Genomic DNA, 17,192 nt, shown 5'->3' with positions numbered 1-17,192 from the left:
TTTAATCCCTAGCAAAGTCACACAGCAGTGGCGTCCAGGATGACCATGGAGGGCAGCCTCCCAGGGCAGAGAGTTGCACAGAGAGTGGCCTGGAGGTTCAGGGAATAGTCTAAGGCGAGTGCAGAGGCAGGCAACCAAAGGGAAGGGTGTGTGCGTGGAGGAGAGGTGAGTGGAGACACTACAGAAAGACCCCGCGGAGGTGACAGGATGACCCAACCTGGAATTCAGGTGCAGGAACTCTGTCTGATATTTTCCTCTCCAAAAATTCCGAGGAACCCCCAACTTGAGAAGCACAGCTCATCACTCCTCCTGTCTAACATTTGCACAGTTTTATAGATTGTAAGTACTTCCTTATAGATCCAGCTCATTTAAATTTAATAACCACAGGCTGAAGAAGCGATGTCCATATTATTTTAACAGAGAGCCGCAGAGTCCAGTGCGTACAGTCTTTTATTATGAATCTCTGCAGTGCACTGATGTGGTTGTGTCTTACACGTGAAAGAAAGGTTAACTATTTGTCACAGAACCAGCAGAGCTGGGAACAGAAGCACAGCCCTCGTCCTAGCCAGGGTGCTGCTCGCTTCAGACAACTGAGGGATGGGGAAGGTGGGGCCTGGCCGCATTTGCACAGGAAGTAGAAGGGTTTGAACCCGGGTCATTAGAACTGAGTTCTTGCTGTGACTCGAATGGTCAGTAAGTCTTAGAGAAATGCTCGGTTAAAGAAACACTGAACAGAAGTGTCCTTGGAAGTACCCAGGGGTTTAAGTGAGCTCTCACTCACATCATTAGCCAGATGGTACCGGGCTTCCTCGTGGTTGTCCTTGGCGATATAGAGAAGGCCCAGGTTCCGATGCAGTAAAGAGTGTGTGGCATTACTACAGTCAGTTGACTTGAGGACTGTCCACCGGGCTTGGGATAGATATTCTTCAGCCTGCACTATCCGGCCCAGACCTGCCAAAAATCAGTTATAAAAGATGTTATAAGCCAGGCAGGGTGGTGCATGCCTTTAATTCCAGCACTCAGGAGGCAGAGGCAGGAGGATCTTCATGACTGTGAGGCCAACCTGGTCTACATAGAGATATTCTATCTCAAAAACCACCAAATAAATAAATAGGTTATAATTCAGTTTTTAAATAAAGAATATACAATGAAATATGAGTTATCATACATTCATTTATTCATTGATACAAATATTTATTGGTGCTGCAAACTGCTCATGAATGTTCATAGCAATCTATTCATAACAAATGTTCATCAGCTGATAAGCATATCCTTACCCATGAGTGAACTGTGACTAGTCATAAAAAGAATATGGCCTGGATCCCTGCTACAGAGTGGATGGCTTGAAAACAGCATGCTAAGTGAAAGAAGCCAGGCACCGAAAGCCACATATGGTCAGAGTCCATTTATGTGAAATGCCCAGAAGAGGCACATGCACAGAGACACAGGAGTTAGTAGTGGCTGGGGGTGGGAGAATCAGGGAGAGGAAAAAGTGGGGATGTCTAATGACGGGTAACTACTAACAATTACATGGATTTTTAGAGGTGACAGAATGTTCTGTAATTAAATAGAGTGAGTTATACAACCTTTTAAATATATTAGATTGTACCTCAAAGGGGTGAATTTATAGATTGTGAATTCTTTCTATACACACACACTAGACCTTTAAATTTTTATTTATTTATTTACTTGGTGATTTTTTGTTTTGTTTTGTTTTAGGTAGGGTCTCTGTAGCTCTGGTCTTGAACTCTATATAGACCAGATCTCTATAGCCATCCTCTTGCCTCTGCCTCCTGAGTGCTGGGAAATAAAGGTGCCCACCATCAAGCCAGGTTTATACCAGGCTTTTAAAAATACTTATTTTTAGGGCTGGGTGGTGGAGGTGCATGTCTTTAATCCCAACATCAGGAGGCAGCGGCAGGTGGATCTGAGTTCAAGGCCAGCCTGGTCTACAGAGTGAGTTCCAGGACAGCCAGGGCTACACAGAGAAATCTTGTCTCGAAAAAGAAACAACAGAAAAGTTCCCAAGGCCAAGTGCAACTGCATCCAAACAAACATCAGTCCTGAAGGGAAAGGCATGCTTGGGAGAATGCACCAGGGGCCGGAGGTTCAGGGACAGGGCACGGTAAGGCGGGCACGGGGCTCCAGCCCACGGGTTCTTCGTCAGAGCTCACATGAGTGGCCAGTCCAGGCATGCTGCCGGGGGTGGGGAGTGGAGGTGTGAAGAAGTGAGACTCTCCTGAAGGGTGACTTTACAACATTTGGGATGGAAGAAGAGACCAGTGGCATTTGTCTGACACGGATTAGTGGCAAACCTAGACACATTACATCATAGGGGGAGGTCCTGCAGGCCTTAGTGATGAAAGCCAAGGAAGACAGAGGGAGCAGTCACGTCGAAGGTACTCAGGGGAAGGAAAGGGAGCAGCCTTTCCCAAGGATGTGGCTGCCCCACACCAGCCAGACCGTCTGAACCTGTGACAAGTCTACCAGCAATTCCAGGAAACAGTTACCAGAGGAGGAGACTGTTGTCTTTTTATGTAATTGTTGCTGCCTTTTAAGCCACAGCTGTCTGAATCACCAACTGAATCAGCAACTCGGCCGCTACCAGCCAGCAGTTAGGCCTCAAGGGCCACAGCCGGAGGGAATTCCGTTCCCTCAGGCACCGACTCTTTCAAAGCTACAAAGGGAACTTACCTAAATCTCTGTCCCTCTAGATAACTCAAGATTCAAAGGTTGAGGTGGAATTGTCCTCAGAGAGGCCAAATAGCAAGCAGCTCACCTCCTCTCCCTGCTCGAGTCTCCCCAAAGCCCTCATGCTTCTCCCAGCCCCCACTTAGGAGCCCTTCACCTGGCTCCTCCCTACCACTTCCTGTCATCTAGTTGCTGACTCAGCCTCCTGACCTCAGGTGAATTTTATTTAATCAAACACATCTCTGTATCTTTTTTTGTGTTTGTTTGTTTTTCCAGACAGGGTTTCTCTGTGTAGTTTTGGTGCCTGTCCTGGATCTCGCTCTGTAGACCAGGCTGGCCTCGAACTCACAGAGATCCGCCTGCCTCTGCCTCCCAAGTGCTGAGATTAAAGGCGTGCGCCACCACTGCCCGGCACATCTTTGTATCATTAAACAAATGTTCCAGAGCATAAACAAAAGTAACACACCTTAAAATAATAATATTCTACAACAGGAAACTTCCTTCAAGTGAGGTATCCTCACCTGACTTCCTGAGTCTCCATCACTGTGCTCGATGTTGAGTGCACACCGAACTAAGCGTGGTCACTGATTGCAAAGGAACCTTCTGTCCAGGAGGGTAAGGTCCACAACAAACCAACCATGAAGGGCTTTGAAGGAAATGACCACAATCACCATGACAGCAGGAAGAGCCTAGACTGGATGACTAGGACCTCTCTGCAAGGATAGTTGAGCAGATGCCTGCGGGTTGGACAGAAACCAGCAGTGTGGAAAAGAAGAAAAGTCTCCAGCCTCGAGGTCAAGAGCCCCACCAACTACGAAAAGACAAAGACGTGAGCTCCCCTCCTGTGTCACGGCTTCAACAGAACATGAAACGCCCTCCTAAAACGCCTTCCTTGGGCTCATACCTTGTCACCCGGTCCCCATCTGCATGCTCTTAGTGGTTTCTTTGGGAGGAGAGTGGACACTGGACAAGTGTCCTAAGACAAGTGTCCTTGAGAGTTGGCCCGGTCAGTCCCTCCCTCTCTCTGCATTTTGTCTACCATGAGGAAAACTGCTCAGCTCTGCTCTGCCCTGCCCTCCCCATTGCAATGGACTGAACCCTGTGAGACCATGAGCCCAAACTAGTACCTTCCCTTGTTGTCTATGCAAACTAGTCCTTCCCCTCTTATTGTCTTTACAAACTAGTCCTTCTCCCCTTGTTGTCTATGCAAACTAGTCTTTCCCCCTTGTTGTCTATGCAAACTAGCCCTTTCCCCTTGTTGTCTGTGCAAACTAGTCCTTCCCCCTGTTGTCTATGCAAACTAGTCCTTTCCCCTTGTTGTCTATGCAAACTAGTCCTTCCCCCTGTTGTCTATGCAAACTAGTCCTTTCCCCTTGTTGTCTATGCAAACTAGTCCTTTCCCCTTGTTGTCTATGCAAACTAGTCCTTCCCTTGTTGTCTATGCAAACTAGTCCTTCCCTCCCTTATTGTCCATGCAAACTAGTCCTTCCCCCTGTTGTCTATGCAAACTAGTCCTTCCCTCCCTTATTGTCCATGCAAACTAGACCTTCCCCCTGTTGTCTATGCAAACTAGTCCTTTCCCCTTGTTGTCTATGCAAACTAGTCCTTTCCCCTTGTTGTCTATGCAAACTAGTCCTTCCCTTGTTGTCTGTGCAAACTAGTCCTTTCCCCTTGTTGTCTATGCAAACTAGTCCTTCCCCCTGTTGTCTATGCAAACTAGTCCTTCCCTTGTTGTCTATGCAAACTAGTCCTTCCCTCCCTTATTGTCCATGCAAACTAGTCCTTCCCCCTGTTGTCTATGCAAACTAGTCCTTCCCTCCCTTATTGTCCATGCAAACTAGTCCTTCCCCCTGTTGTCTATGCAAACTAGTCCTTTCCCCTTGTTGTCTATGCAAACTAGTCCTTTCCCCTTGTTGTCTATGCAAACTAGTCCTTCCCTTGTTGTCTGTGCAAACTAGTCCTTTCCCCTTGTTGTCTATGCAAACTAGTCCTTCCCCCTGTTGTCTATGCAAACTAGTCCTTCCCTCCCTTATTGTCCATGCAAACTAGTCCTTTCCCTTGTTTTCCATGCAAACTAGTCCTTCCCCCGGTTGTCTATGCAGGTGTGATGCTCACACTGCTGTGTAGTGCTGAGAAGAGGCAGGGGACAGCGAGGTGCCTCCGTTCTCTTTGAACTATTACTGCTAATGCCATTCCTCGTTAATTCAAACTTCCAAGTTTTGGTAAAAGAAAGACAGGAAAAAGAGAGAAACTGAAAAGGGAAAGAAGAAAAGGAGCCTGTCTGCTAGGTTTCTACTCCAGGCCGAGGAGTCTCTAGAAAGAAAAGCGTGTGAAAGGAATGCGACTTATTTTAACTTTCCAAAAGTTTAGCAAGGCTGTGCCTCGAGGATCTGGCCCTGAGTTGAAACCTTCCATTTCAACAGCACCTTGAGCTTTCAAAGCACTTTCATGATCATTCCTTCGAGCTTAATTCCCAGAGCCACCCTAGGAAGAGGTACTCAGACTCAACAGAGGCTTTCACAGTGCCATGAGGGACCAGGGCAGTGTTGTTTGAGCAACCTCTCTGCTCTGTGCTGTGCTGGGTGTGATAACCTCATGGGAGGATGGAGCTGGTTCTCCTGAGTCTAAGAGGAGAGAGGAAGGAATCTCACCAATAAATCTATAACTAACAATGGAGTGAGTGCTCAGGACAAAAGGAAGACATTTCTAAGTGAGCAGATTAAGAAAGAGACCCATGGAGAGTGAGTTAGCTCAACAGGTAAGGCACAGCCCTGAGCCAGACAGCCCAAGTTCTATTACCATACACGTTTGTTTATGCTGTGGAATATTTGTTTAATGATGCAAAGATGTGTTGCGTTCTTTTATGCTACATGTGTTTAACTCTGTGAAGCTGTGTTACTCTGCCTGTCTAAAATACCTTTGGTCCAATAAAAAGCTGAATGGCCAATAGCTAGGCAGGAAATGGATAGGCAGGGGCTGCCAGGCAGAGAGAATAAATAGGAGAAAAAGAAAAGAAGGAGAAGTGGGAGAGGAGAGAGGACTCCAGGGGCCAGCCACCCAGCTACACAGCAAGCCACAGACTAAAAAGGTATGTAGAATAGAGAAAGATAAAAGCCTAGAGGCAAAAGGTAGATGAGATAATTTAAGAAAAGCTTACTAGAAACCAGCCAAGCTAAGGCCAGGCATTTATAAGTAAGAACAAGTCTCTGTGTATTTATTTGGGAGCTAGGTGGCAGGCCCCCAAAGAGTAAAGAGTTAAGAACAAAACCAAACCAACTATAAAAAGGCTTCCAGACCAGAGAATAGAAACCTTGACCTGAGACTGAGCGAAAACAAGGAACTAGTTAGGTGGAAGGGAGAGAAGAAGACATGGAGGAAATAGTTAGAGACTTCTAGAATAAGAGTGCCCCCAAGGACTTGAGAGAAGGTCTCCGTAACTAGAAGAGAGAAAAGAACAGGAGAGAGCCAGTCATTCAGGGCAGACTGCTGTGGGAATTTGTCTTCTTGGACATGTAATGGGATCACATTGTTTGGTGAAGTTGAATGTAGCTGAAAGTTTTCCTGGTCCAGTAGCCACTCAGACCCAAATGAAAACCACAGAGGCTTATATTATTTACAAATGATATGGCCTAATGGCTCAGGCTTCTCACTAGCTAGCTCTTACATCTTAAATTAACCCATTTCTATAACTCTGTACTTTGCCACGTGGCTGGTGGCTTTCAGGTATTTTACATCTTGCTTCTCCTGGCAGCAGCTAGAAGCATCTCCTCTGCTCTCCTTTCTCTTCCTGTCTATCTGTTTGGATTTTCCACCTGCCTCTAAGCTGCCTTGCCATAGGTCAAACAGTTTTATTAGTTATAACTGTTTTTTTTTAATTTTTATTAGACCAAAAAAAGGGGGGAAATGTGGTGATATTTTATTTGTACTGAAATGTGGTGATATTTTATTTGTGATTTAATAAAGCTTGCCTGGAGATCAGGGGAAAAGGCCAGCCATTTTAAGTAAACAAGAAGTCAGGCAGCACTTGCCCTTAATTTGATCACTTATCAGGCGGGGTCTCTGTGTGTTCAAGGCCATACTAGGGAACAGAGCCAAGATGGGGTGACACACGCCTTTAATCCCAGTACCAACCACAGAGACCTGGAGGTCTGTACAGAAAGACAGTGACAAGGAAGTGAGGTAGCTGGGTTAAGATAGCCAATGAGAGGGCAGAACAGCAAGGCAATAAAGGTGTGGGTAAGACAGGAAGTAGCTTGCATTTGGAAGCTGCCGAGTTGATGAGGTAAGGTTGGCTCGTGGCTTTCCCTTTTCCCTAACCTCCAGGCAAGCTTTATAAAAGCACAAATAAAATATCACCACAGTTGAGACTGAAGAAAAGCCACAGAAGGCATGGAAATAGCGGTGAGTGAGCAGGTGGGAGATGGTGGGGCTTCAGCTTAAATGGCTTCCTCAAATGGTCAGTGCCAGAGTGCATCGTCTGGGCTCTATTTCCTGGCCTGGTGCTCTTTCTACTGTCTAGAATGCAATGTCAGATCTCAGCAGGTAAGGTGGGCATTGCTACAGGTACAAAGCCTGGTTGGTACAGGGGGCCAGAGCCCAAAAGACTAAGGACATGCATGCAGGAGAGTCAGCCCCTGAGTGAGGAGGCCGAGCCCACACAGGCAGGGGAGGGCATCTTTGTTGGTGGCGGAGCTTGGACTGGAGAAAAGGATGAGTTAGGTCCTGGAAGCCCATTATCTAGACAAACACATCAATGACTGTGGGCGCCAACATCCATCCTCACTGTCAGAGAAGGGGCTGCACACTGAAGACGCGAGCTGCCCAGGGTCTGGGTGTGCTGGCACAGACCCATGTCACGTATGTGTGAGAAACATTAAATGTTAGCCTTGTCGGGCAAACACTATAAACCTTAGTTTATGACAAGGAATTCAAATTGTTTGATCTCCCCCACATAAAGGTGAACCTTTATGGAAGTGTTTACATCCCCCTGACCCAGTTAGACTTTCCTTTCCACAAAGGCCCTGCTGTATCCTTGGAATTTAAGTGACTTTAATGGCCCTCCCCTTCCCACTCTCCTTTATTTCCTTTTAAAACTAGCCAATTGCAGAAGACTGAAGTCGGACCCCAGCCAATGAGGAAAAGACACAATCACCACCTGCGCTAGAATAAAAAATGAGTGAACTTCTTGTGGCTGTGGGCTTGCTCGCCAGGTTTGGATCTTAGACACCCTTTTTATAAAAAGAATTTATCTCACTGGCTACTTTCGCCTTGTTCATAATTTCCTTCTGCGTGATGCTGAGATTGTTTCTAACATAGATGTCGTGTGTAGACACACACACAACACAGTATTGTGTTTACACATCCATTTCTAGTTCTCTGCACTGATCAGTCCTGGCAGAGGCAAGACCCCTGCAGCAGTAAGTCTAGGAACAGCTTTTAGTGTCCAGATTCGTTTTCTAAGAAGAAATGAAAGGCTGGGCATCTAGCAGATAATGCGTCAGAAAGCAGGAACTAAAAAAAAAAAAAAACAAAAAAACAAATTGGAGATGTTTCAAAGAGCAAGGAGATGCAAAGCGGGCCTGAGTGAGAGCAGCCACTGGCCAAATCAGGGGCAGTTTGAACACGGGAATAATAGTAACAACTGTGGTGGGTTAAAACCCGGTGAATAAAACGGGGAAACAGGAATCACAATAAATGGCTATAAATGAATGAATACATTAAGAGTTTGGTAAAGAATGGGATGTTTATATGACTCCAAAGTACCACTTTATAAACCAAAACTAGAATTACAGTGATTCGTGATAGAGAAGCGTGGCCAGCCCCACTGTAGTAAAGGTATGGCAGTGAGCATTTGGGAACACATGTCTATTGAGAGCCGCTGGTAGTGAAAGTCCATGAAAGTATACGGCAGTGACAACTAGTGTTCAGAAGGTCAACCTATCAGAACTAAGGGTTCTGTTAGAGGAAATCATCACACAAGGTGTTATGGGATTACTGCCTTTTGAATGAACTGGCTGTCTCTTGTAAACTTCTTGTGCAATAACAGCTATGAGTCTCCCCACTCACCATGCATCTCCATGTTATGTGTACATGTAATCTCACGATTGCATCTCAATCTTGGGCACAACTTTCCCTATACATTTGGGGTAATTGGACAACTGCCCCAGCTGGATTTACCTTTCATTAACATATATCTGGCTAGGGTCATTCTCTGGACAAAAGTATTTCAGCAAAGAATTAGCTCATCTCACTCACAGAGAAAAGAACCACTAACAATGAAATCTTCAACTCCTTACCTTCATCCTGGGTTATTTACACAAGACCCTATTTTAAGAGATTTACTGCTCCCATTCCTGGGATGAAGTTTTAGCCATTTGCTAGTTACTGAGTTAAGGCAGTTACTTCCCACTGACCCAAGAAGATTGCCTCCAGGCCAGGCAGGCAACAGGTGCCAAGCTTCTTTCTTGTGCAAATTAAGTTTTTATTCCTCCTCAGCCAGGTGCTATTCCTAGATTTTCTCCTCAGCAATTACTCTGAGTGAAAGTGCTTTTACTAACCAAATACTACGTGCTCTGACAGAGGTTGCTTAGCCACCTAGCATATGTCCCCCTCCCTATCAGAAAGCAGCTGCAGCTGGGATGAGGGGGAAAAGCGGCGCCAAAGACAGTTTACTTTCTTGTGACTTACTGAACCCTAACATTTTATCTAGCCATTTCTAGATTATTGTTTGAGCACATAAATTCCCTAATTAGTCTTAGCCTTTAGTTGACCCTACCAGAGAACTCCCCTTTAGTCACTCCCCTTTTGGGTTGTGATTGGAAGCTGACAATTAATTGCTTTATGTGTGGGTCCTTATCACCTCTCTCTGAGACCCTGAAAACTTCAAGCCTCGCCATTGCTTTACCAAAGAATTACTGTGTGGGTATATATGCTGCTTCTCGGAGAGCACTGGTAGAATAGGATTGATGGAGAAGAACAAAGATGAGGACGGAGATGGAAAGAACTAGGTAGAATGATGAGAGAACAGCAGAAGGGACTGAGAGCAGGAGGGACCGGGAGGAGCTAAGTAAGAGAGCAGAAAAGAAACTGTGTAGATGGAATCGCCATAGAAGAATAAAGTGAACAGACTAAAGAACTCAGTGTGCTTAGATTCATTGACTATCCCTCAGATTAGAATCCTCAGCTGGTTGGTAGACTCTTCCGCGGACCCTGGGAGCAAGCAATATAGGCTGGACCTATTATTGCTTGTGTTACATGTCCTACTTGGTGGAAGGAGGGGCTGCCTGATTCTAGACGTGCAAATAAACCCAATTAAGATCATTAAACTTAGGCAGAGCTGGGCTGCATAGCATCCAGACACTGTAGCTGAGGACGGTCTTGAACTTCTACCTTCCTGCCTCTACTCTAGACTTTACTTCCGTATTTTCCATCTAATACCTTCTGATCACTGTTGCCTATGAGTAAGCATCAGTAGTGGAAAAGTTGCGTCCGTTTATCAGATGGGTTGAGAACACACTATCATTTTGTGACATGCCTGTCCCAAAATCCATACCTCAATACAGTCACAAGGAAACAGCAGACAAATACAACTGAGGGGTGCTTTATACAGTGACTGGCATAGCTGAAGAGTTGGCTCAACAGTTAAGAGCACAGACTGCTCTTCCAGAGGTCCTAGGTTCAATTCCCAGCACCCACATGGCAGTTCACAGCTGTGTGTACCTCTAATTCCTAGGGATTTGGCACCCTCTTCTTGATTTCTCAGGTACTAGGAACAGATGTGGTATACAAACATACATGCAGGTGAAACACCCTTATGCATAAAATAATACAACTTTTTAAATTAGCCAATCATCTCTGATGTTGTGGGATAATCTTTTTGTATACTGTAAAGATGTGCCTCTGCCTAAGATGCCTTCTGATTGGTTTAATAAAAAACTGAATGGCCAATAGCTAGGCAGGAGAGAATAGGCGGCACTTCTAGGGAGAGAGCTCTGGGAAGAAGGGAGGCAAAGATGCCAGTGAGTCACTGAAGAAGTCCGGCATACGGTACAGAGGAGAGGTAATCGAGCCACATGGCAGAATGCAGGTTAACAAAAACGGGTTACATTAGAAGAGCCAAGGCCAAGCTTTCATAATTCATAAGTCTCCATGTTATTTGCAGGCTGGTGGTCCTGATGAGACAATACAACTCCACTCAGAAAGTATCAAGGTCAAAAAAGCTGAGGAAAAGCAGAGAAATGTTTCAAAGTGAAGATTTAGCATAAGGCAACAAGAGAGAAAATGTGTCTGACTTGTGACTCCTGGGGCTGCAAACACATTGTTGGAGAAGCCTGAATGGGATCTTCTTAGAAGGTGAAGAGCTTTATGGGAAATGCACACCAGAGAGCTCCAGACCCAGGGACCCTCTGCATTACAGTAAGCAGCATGATCGCATGGCTTGGGTGGGCTCTGATATTACACCAACAAGCTAGGTGTGTGCTTTCCAGATGAGCTACAGTACTAGCCTGAAAAATGTTATTCAAAATGATGGCTATTAAGATGTGTATGGTACCTAAAACGCTGTAGGTGCTCAAGAATGTAAATTCCTCTCAGAATGCTGATCTCCTATAGCAACCCACAGGCACGTGTCTGCTAAGATCGGCTCTCACTTTAATGGAAGTGGGTTCCTCTGTCTCTGAACTTTGACCCCAGGGAACAAGGGTAGCTTCTACATTTCAGCTGGATTAACAAAATTCTGTCTTCTAGGAACTGGCAAAGGAAATGAGATGCTAATCCACTTCTGCTTCTCAACTTGAATCTAGAGGACATGCAGATTTAACTAGATCTGATATCTGAGGGGAAGGAACTGTCTCCTGCAGTGAGCAAAGGATGTTAAAATTTAGTTTGCAGGGCCAGGCGGTGGTGGCACACGCCTTTGATCCCAGCATTTGGGAGGCAGAGCCAGGTGGATCTCTGTGAGTTCGAGGCCAGCCTGGTCTACAGCACAAGCTCCAGGACAGGCCCCAAAACTACACAGAGAAACCCTGTCTCAAAAACACCAAACAAACAAACAAAAACAAAAAACCCCCAAACAACACCAACAACAAAAATTTAGTCTGCAGGTAGGCAAACTGAATCAGATACCTACAGAGGGGCAGAGACAAGAAAGAAGGCCGGAAGCAGCTGAGTTGATAGGGTATTGGCCTAGCGTGCATGAAGCCCTGGGTTCGATCCCCCATAACACATGGGAATGTAGTGTTGGCCTGAAATCTCAGCACTGAAGGGTGGTGGAGGCAGGAGGATTAGAATTTCAAAGTCACCCCTTAAGCTACCTAGTGAGTCTGAGGACAGCCTGAGTTTCATAAAGGACCCTTAAAAGAAAGAGAAAAGATGGGGTTGGGGATTTAGCTCAGTGGTAAAGCGCTTGCCTAGCAAGCCCAAGGCCCTGGGTTCGGTCCTCAGCTCCAAAAAAAGAGAAAAAGAGAGAGAGAAAAAGAGAGGGAGAGAGAGAGGGAGAGAGAGAAAGAGAGAGAGAGAGGGAGAGGGAGAAGGAGAGGGAGAGAGGGAGGGGGAGAGAGAGAGGGGGAGGAGAGAGGGGAGGGGGAGAGAGAGAGAGAGAAGAGAGAGAGCCTAGGAGAAAACCAATGTCCTATAGCAGTCGGCCCTTTAACCCCTTCCATCACTCCAGCAGTCTAATCGATTTCTTCCCTTTGCCCAGGCCAACTTGAGCGGATTTTTTTATATATATACAGTGTTTCTTTGTATAGCCCTGCCTGTCCTGGAACTAGCTCCCATAGACCAGGCTGACCTCGAATTTACAGAGATCCGCCTGCCTCTGCCTCCTGAGTGCTAGGATTAAAGGTGTGCGCCACCACCTCCCAGCTGTTTTTGTTTTTTTTGACACAGAGTCTCTCTTATGTAGAGTCCCAGCTGTCCTGAAACTTGCTGTATAGACTAGGGTGGCCTCCTGCCTCTGCCTCCCCAGGGCTAGGATTAAAGGTGAATGCCACCAAGCCCAGCTTGAGTGGATTTTTGTCAGCTGTGGCCATTGCTTTCCCCCTCCTTTTGCCAGACCTCATACCAAAAAGGGAGTCCTGCCCCTGTCAGGAATCAATACAGAACTTCAACAGGCTCCAGGGGTCTCAAGTCAGCCCCACTCACCAAGGCTGGCCTCGGCCAGGAGCAGGTAAGCAGGCACCAGCTCTACTGAGCTCAGGCCGTGCACACTCATGCGGAATCGAAGGGAGTGCAGAGCCGCGGGGACAGCGTCTTCGTGTTTTCCTTCAAAAAGATATTTCTGGGCGACGGTGTAGCAGAACTCAATCAAGTGCTTCTGTGGAAGGTGGGAACAGACGCTGTGAGACAGTCTCGGGGAAAAGGCACAGGTGGAAACACCCACAGGTAATGTCAATGCCTGGACTGGGTGACATGAGATTCAGGGCTGGGGTGGATAAAAATGCAAACTTGGGGCCCTAAGTCCAAGGTCCAGGAGCAGGTATCTCATTTCAGTTCAGAATTTGGCAGACAGGTGGCTCTAGCATTCCTGTAGTTCTTGTTGGTAGCATCCCTTTCCATCATTGCTTTTTATTTCTAGGGTTTGGTACCTGCTAGCCAAGCCCCTACCAACTGATGTACATCACTGGCCTTATCCTTCCAGTTCTAATAAAACTTTAATTTAGCAAAGCTCTAGATGACACAGGACAATCTAAAACTTTCTGTCTACTGAAAGACTGTAAGCACTGGAGGACTGAGACCACTGCTTCAAAATCTTCTAGACATAACAGGGACACTGCACCCACGAACTCTCAACAATATCGTTGTTCATGCAAGACCAGACCAGCCATGGATGGGGGACATTTAATAAGAGCTAGAGGTAGTCAGTGGCTGCTGAGGGAGAATCTGTTTTCTTCAGGGATGAGCCATCTGAAGGCTTCCCAATCCTAAGGGGTCAGGTCCCCAATCCTAAGGGGTCAGGTCCCCAATCCTAAGGGGTCAGGTTCCCAATCATGTACATTAGGCAACACTACAGGAGACACACACACACACATACACACACACACACACACACACACACACACATACACACACACATACACACACACACACACACACACACACACACACACACACACACACACACCCGTTACAGGAGAGGGGTCAGGGAACACAGGAGGCATTGGAAGAGAACAGGGAGGGTAGAAAGGGTGCAAAGTGTAGCCATGTATGAAATTCTGAAGAAATTAAAATTTAAATTCAAAAAGTAAAACTGTCTTTATATTTGAGTTAATTTCAAGAAAACATCTCTTTTTCCTTCTGAAATTATCCTGCCTGGCTAATATAAAAACAACTTTCAAGTCTTCATTGTTCTCAGATGATCGTAGTTTTGTAACACTAATATTGATGAGTCTGGTACTTATAGATTTGTGGTTTCAGGAGGCTAATTTTGGGGGGCTGGGAAGATGGCTCAGTGGGTAAACTGCCTGTTGTGTAAGCATTAGGACCCAAGTCCAGGTCCTTAGCACCTACATAAAAACATCATAGTAGTCACAATAACCACAGACTGGGAGAGGGACCCCAGGGTCTCACAAACAGCCAGTCTAGCCAAAAGGGCAAGCTCCAGGCTCAGTGAGAGACCTTGTCTCAAAATACAAGGTGGGGAGCAGCAGAGAAAGACACCCCAAGTCAACCTCTGGTCTCCACACATGCAAGCATACCTGCATACACATGTGTGCACATGCACACAAAGGGGATTAACTTTCAAAATAATAATTGAAATTCTTTTTCTTTTCTTTCTTTTTGTTTTGTTTGTTTGTTTTTTGTTTTTTTAAGAAAGGATTTCTCTGTGTAGCCCTGGCTGTCCTCGAACTTACAGAGATCCACCTGCGTCTGCCTCCCAAGTGCTGGGACTAAAGGTGTGAGCCACCACTGCCTAGCTAATAATTGATATTCTTAGTTGGGCGGTAGTGGCACACACCTTTAATACCAGCACTTGGGAGGCAGACGCAAGTGGATCTCTGAGTTCGAGGCCAGCCTGGTCTACAGAGCTAGTTCCAGGACAGCCAGGGCTACACAGAGAAACCCTGTCTCAAAGAACAAAAAAAAAAAAAAAATTAAAATAATAATGATAATAATTTATATTCTTTTAATGCCATAATCTAGATTAGTTTTTATAGTCTCCTTTATACCCTGATATATTAATATCATTTTTATATCCTCTTATACTAGTGGTTCCTAATGCTGTAACCCTTTAATACAGTTCCTCATGTTGTGATGAACCCAACCATAAAATTACTTCCATTGCTACTTCATTCCTGTAATTTTGCTACTGTTATGAATCATAACGTAAATATTTTTTTCAAAAGGTCATGACCCACAGATTGAGAAACAATGTGCTATTCACTAAAGCTCTTATCATAGTACTTGGCACATGGATTCTATGGACTGAACCATGCCCCCCACCCCAAAAGTCATGTGCTAGAGCTCTAAATCCTTGTCCCTCAGGATATGATGAAAAGTTTCTGCACTCCATAAGTCTCTCCGCCAACGCAGCAATCCAAATCAGATCAAATCAGACTGAATTAGAAAAAGTCAGGGTTTAAAGAGCAAAGGGCTCCCGGGTGATTTTCCGGCCTCCCAGAGACAGGGAAAGGAGACCAAAAACCATGTGTCTGTTTCCTGGGGTGCAGTTCAAATACTCTGTGGGAGTGGTCTTGAGCATCTCTGGGGGAGGAGCTGTGTTTGGAGGGGCTTTCTGGGGGGCAGGGTCTGGGCAGAGAGGTGGGGCTTCCACCAGAACATTCCAGATTCTTTGGGTGTATGGATGCCAGGGTGCCAGGGGCTTAGGTGAAGCTCCCACTAGAACAGACTGTATTTGGATAAAATGCTCTCCAAAGAGGTGGTTCAGTTAAAATGGACCCACTCACATAGACTGTATCGAATTTAACCTATTGGGCATCTTAGTTACATTGTGTGTGTGTGTGGGGGGTGTCCATGTGTGCCATACGGAGAGGTCAGAGGACAACTTCTGGGAGTGGGGTCTCTCCTTTGACCTTGTGGGTTCTGGGGATCGAACTTAGGGTGTCAGGCTCGGCCGCAAGTGCCCTGCCCCACCAAGCCATGTGACCAGCATTGACTGGTGTCTTGATAAGAAAAACTGGACCGGCAAAGAAACACCAGCGTGTTGTAGAATATTATTATTTTAAGGTGTGTTACTTTTGTTTATGCTCTGGAACATTTGATTAATGATGCAAAGATGTGTTTGATTTAAATAAAACTCACCTGCGGTCGGGAGGCTGCGGCAGCAACTAGCTGACAGGAAGTGGTGGGGAGGAGCCAGGTGGGAAAGGGTTGATAAGGAGGGCGAAGAGAAGCACAGGGGCTTTTGTGAGCAAGGAGAGGAGGTGAGCTGCTTGCTGTCAGCCTCTGGAGAGCAGAACCGCACCTTAACCTTTGAACCTTGAGTCCTTCAGAGGGACAGAGATTTAGTTAAGTTCCTTTTGTAGCTTTGAAAGAGTCGGTGCCTGAAGGAACGGAATTCCCTCCGGCTGCGGCCCTTGAGGCCTAACCGCTGGCTGGTAGCGGCCCAGTTGCTGATTCAGACAGCTGTGGCTTAAAAGGCAGCAACAATTTAAAAACAACAACAACAGCCATGATGTGTGCACACAGGACCAGATGAAGACTCTGCAGGAAGGCAGCCACCCATCAGCCAGGAAGAGAGATCTTAGGAGACACCAAGTCTGGGGCTTGGGGGATGGCTCAGTCAGTAAAGTGATTCAGAAGCATAAGGACCTGAGTTCAACACCCAGAGAAACCAAGGAAAAAGCTAGGCGTGGTGTGCACACCTGTACTCCCAGCACTGAGGAGAAAGCCATAGGCTGGGGCTCACTGGCCAGCTAGGCTAACCTCCTTGGTGAAACCCAGCCCAGTGAGAGACCCTGTCTCAAAAGACCAAAACCAAAAACCAAGGTAAACGGCTTCTGAAGACGGACACCTAACGTTGTCCTGTGGCATCCAAAGGCAATTCAAACACACGTGTACACCCAAAGATACTCAGGGTGTGGGCAGGAGACTGGGAGGGTTGGGGGAGGACGTGGGGGGAGGAAAAGGTGGGAAAGGAAGGGAATGGGGGAAGGTAGAAACCCTGACTTGGACTTTCAACCTCCAGCAGTGTTGAGAAAATGAACACTTGTATGTACCACTCTATCTGCGGTATCTTGTTATGGCCACTCAAGCAAATCAGCAGAGTGGGTATTCAGTGAAAACGTGGGAAATGACCCAGGGAGCGGGACTATGATTGGCAACATAAAGACCAAGGCCCAGCCCTCACTGTCACCGGCTGTAGGACTTGCCTGTCGCTTCTGCAGCTGCTGTAGGCCATGCTGCCTTTCTTCCTCTGAGTTATAGAAGGGCATGGTGGTACGCAGAGGAATTAGCAGCTGGCATATCTTCTCATGGATGCTGCCCCAATCAGCCTTCTGATGCACAGGCCCACTGGCAACAAAAACACACTGCGTTATCTTGAT

The 17,192-nt window shown here is 46.3% G+C and overlaps 1 protein-coding gene across 2 annotated transcripts in view; it reads right to left on the bottom strand.

Moving 5' to 3' along the window:
• The window catches only part of Zmynd12 (zinc finger MYND-type containing 12), a 32,873-nt gene that overhangs the window by 7,388 nt on the left and 8,293 nt on the right, over positions 1–17,192 (bottom strand). For both annotated transcript variants that reach the window (XM_028886478.2, XM_037202899.1), the window contains exons 2-4: positions 17,019–17,160; positions 12,832–13,003; positions 782–951 (exon numbers count right to left, since the gene is read on the bottom strand). In XM_028886478.2, coding sequence (XP_028742311.1) covers positions 782–951; positions 12,832–13,003; positions 17,019–17,160 — 484 coding nt within the window. The remainder of the gene's footprint in view (positions 1–781; positions 952–12,831; positions 13,004–17,018; positions 17,161–17,192) is intronic.

Source organism: Peromyscus leucopus, chromosome 2 (assembly GCF_004664715.2).
Source record: "Peromyscus leucopus breed LL Stock chromosome 2, UCI_PerLeu_2.1, whole genome shotgun sequence".
Classification (NCBI taxonomy): Eukaryota; Metazoa; Chordata; class Mammalia; order Rodentia; family Cricetidae; genus Peromyscus; species Peromyscus leucopus.
Note: the sequence above shows the minus strand (reverse complement) of the source record. Positions and strands in the feature narration are given on the sequence as shown.